Here is a 3,666-nt window from a genome sequence, read left to right as displayed (position 1 = left end):
AATGAAAACGAAAACGGTTTGGGCCTCTAGCGACCGTTCTCAAGAAATACCAAATTATTGCACTTGGCCAGTTTATATATGACGTTCGCTTGCATTCCATATAATTTTATAGTTTTAATGTTACATGGTTTGCTTCACCGACCAGATTTTATTCAGAAGGTCGATTACATTCAGAAGCGATTTGTGCCCACAAGAATATGTTGTTTTCTAGTCTTGGCATCCAACAAATTCATAGTCAACAGAAAGGTGGCCGTTGGCCATGCCACCTCCATCAGTGTCAATTTGCCTGAACACGGAGATGTCCAAGTCGAGACCACCGTTGTCGCACTGATCCACGACCCTTGCCACCGTTTTTGCCCCTGTCGCCCTGTTGGTCACCTGCGCCACGAAAATCGTGTTACCAGGTGTGTGTATATATAATATATATATATATATGTGTGTGTGTGTGTGTGTGAGAGAGAGAGAGAGAGAGAGATCATGCATTCTGGATCATATACCAGGAGGCAGCGGCCACAGGACGGCTCGCCGTGTGCACCGGCAGGGCCACAGAATGCTGTCCAGCCATAATGCTGCCGCCACGTCAATGGCTTGTCAGCATCCCACGTGGCACAGAACGTGCTTCCCGTCCGCATGTCCCAATTTATGCGCTCTGGGTTGTATAGGTTGTACGTCGCTAAGACGCCGTGTGCCCCCTGTCCCTTCGCCCCATCATTGGCAGCCAAGAACATGACCAACACCATGAGGATGATGAGTGACACTTTGGAGAGCTCCATTGCTCTCTAATTGTCTGACACTAGTGTATGGATGAGTAGTATATGGCAATATTTATAGATGTCGATGGTTACACTAGAAACAAAAAAGTAATCACTAAGTTATTAGTGCCTAGTGGCCCTATTGAGCTGTGATATGCCGCGGATCTGACTTGTTATCATCGTTATGACCTGGTAAGTTGATCAAGCGCATTAAGAACTATATGGTTACACAAACTATGCCCAGCCTCATACACGTACAAAATCTATATGTTTGATGGTTAGCTTCAAGATGCAATAATATACATGCAGTTAACATGTATATAACGCTGTGTACTTTTGCAGATTGGATGTATTTGCAAAAGACATAAAGTTAACATTTAAATGTAGAGCAATACCCTTTTCTAAACACAATGATATAACATATATAAAAAGATACATCACTGTGGTGTGTATACAGTATCATTTTTCTAATGATATGCCTAGTTGTGCTCTCGACGTTCGTGCAGTGAGAACATATTCAGTGTACACATATGGTATGTACTGGAGCTACCATATCAGGAATTAATTGGATGTATTTGCCGGCATGAACGATGCATGTCTGTACCAAAGTGATTTTGCTATTTTGCTGTATTGTAAAGTTAAATATACGGAGAACAGCATTGTGATGGTAATAAGCATGCATGTGGCTTGTAGTCAAGCTGTTATCTATGCAACATGCAAGTTCATGTCATCCATAATAGATTACAATCCTTGGCCAGCCGTTAATCAGAACAGGATATAGTGCTATCAACTTACTGCAAGAACAAAGAAAAACCTCGATTGTAGTCCCCGATGATTTCAGGTTGTATCTTTATGCCGAATGAGACGGAGCGAGATGGCATGTGGATAAAAAAATGTGGTTGTTGAATTGAATCATCACATAGTACTACTCTTGTTTAGTAAATTGTACTAATCAGTTCCATAAACTACACTAATCCACTCTCTTTCATTCATATCCCAATGATCTTAGTCATGCTACATTATCAGGGTAATGTGAATGTGGAGACCACCTTGCTTCCTGCCATGTCATCGCGGAAAGGCTGATTACACGAAGCTGTGTTTTATTTTGAGTTCTCTAACGATGACTTGGTTGGACTATAGCATCCCCATATTACCCTTCAATTTTAGGCCGGGCCACCCCCTCTCACCCCGCACATGAAAATTTGATTGTGTGCAAGTTCAAACAAAACAAACAACATCATTCAATCGAATACAACTAAAAGAACATAATTCATAACTCAAGGGTCCGAACTAAATTTCAACCATCGCGTTTGTTAGAATAAGGAAACAAGACTATACTTGACTATATCTCTATCTCTATTATTACTAAAGCAAGCAATAATTTCTTAGTCCATCAATCGAAGTTCTAATCGGAATCCGGGTGACCGTATGTTGAGTCAAGGGTCCGAAACCATTTACAATTAGTGTTTGGCGAGTAAAAGAAAAAACTGAAGTCCTCGATCGACACATATTATGTTATTATAAAATATATACAGTGTATAATATATACATTTTATATGCTAATGAATATATTTATATGGCTTCCCGTAGCAAGGCACGGGCATATTTGCTAGTTCACATAATATTTTCTGAATAACATTAATTGTGGACTTATATATTATGAACCTGGAACAAATGCTCCATATTAATGAGAAAATATTCCACGTTTAAGGTGAAGTGTTTCTGCTAGAAGAGATAATTGCTCCAAAAGGAAAATGCAATAGCTTCAACTTATATAAAAATTATTCAAGTCCTACACTACAACACCCTAAATTTTAGCTTTTATAACAGTCTAAATTTTAGCATCTAAAGCTTTAGGGTACAATAGCTTCAACTAATTTTTTTTTGTTCTTTTCTTTTCTTTATTCTCTTACTTTTCATTTTCTTCTTTTCTTTTCTTGTGCCAACATTTCCCTTCTCGGTGTGACCGCGGGCTCCTCCCTCCTTTTTCTCCGACGCACGCTGCTTCTTTTCTTCTAGGCCGCGGCCTAATTGCTCTGGTGCAGCTCCGCGCCTCCCCGGCCCCCTCTCCCGCAAGCTAATAAGAAGGCCCTAGCTGTCGGGGTCATCTTCCCCAAACGGACGCAAGTCGGACACAGTCTGACCTTTCGGCCACATCCCAAGGCCACATGAGCATGCAAGCCAGCCGATCCGGGCGCCTTTTAACCCCTCCGAAACATCCTAGACCCACACCCACGCCGCATTGGACCGCAATCCCTTTGTCTAAACCCTAGCCACGTGTCATGGCCTCGTTCTAGCCGCTGCCGCTCATGATCTCTTTAATTGGCCACCTCAATTTTCTCAACGAAAAGCTACTCTGGAGCTATGCCTGAGGGTGAGGAACTCCCCATGCCGTTCCCCTCCTCTCTTGCTCTCTTTCTCCCTTAATTGCTCACTGGAGTAAGCTCCGCTAAGCCGAGCCTCCCTCTGCCATCGCAAGACCTCTCCGGCGCGCTTGTGGCCGCCAAACCATAGCCAATTAGCTTCACCATGGGCCCAGCCCTCTCCCAAGCCTTGTATCTTGAATCGTAGTTGGGAACTTAATTTAGCCCTTATAGTTTTATGTATAATTACATTTTAGCCCATGGTTTCTTTCAATAGCATATTTAGTTAGTTTTTCTCATGTTTAAGCCTCTGCAGCCACGTTTAATGCATATCTTTGTCATTTTAGGCGAGGTGAGAGTAATGTGGAGGAGCCGGAGTGTTGGCCATTATTCCACCTTGTACGTCGATGGATCCAGCTGTCCATGTGACTTATATCAATCACATTGAACTTTTTTTGTAGAGACTACATTTGTGTGAAAGCTTGTGTGGAGAGAGGCAGGTGAAATTAAAGGTGAATCCCCTGTGTTGATATTGCGTTGGCCAGAGAAAT

The 3,666-nt window shown here is 42.2% G+C and overlaps 1 protein-coding gene across 1 annotated transcript; it reads right to left on the bottom strand.

Annotated features, from left to right (window-relative positions):
- Positions 1-207: 207 nt before the first annotated feature.
- Positions 208-773, bottom strand: LOC112903705 (pathogenesis-related protein PR-4-like). Its single transcript, XM_025972931.1, has 2 exons — positions 498-773; positions 208-378 (listed from the first exon to the last, which is right to left on the bottom strand). The coding sequence occupies exons 1-2, from the start codon at positions 771-773 to the stop codon at positions 208-210; spliced, it is 447 nt and encodes a 148-aa protein (XP_025828716.1).
- Between the last annotated feature and the right edge of the window lie 2,893 nt (positions 774-3,666).

The sequence above is a fragment of the Panicum hallii genome, chromosome 8, assembly GCF_002211085.1.
Source record: "Panicum hallii strain FIL2 chromosome 8, PHallii_v3.1, whole genome shotgun sequence".
Classification (NCBI taxonomy): domain Eukaryota; kingdom Viridiplantae; phylum Streptophyta; class Magnoliopsida; order Poales; family Poaceae; genus Panicum; species Panicum hallii.
The sequence above is the reverse complement of the archived record's forward strand: the minus strand, read 5'-3'. Positions and strand labels throughout refer to the sequence as shown.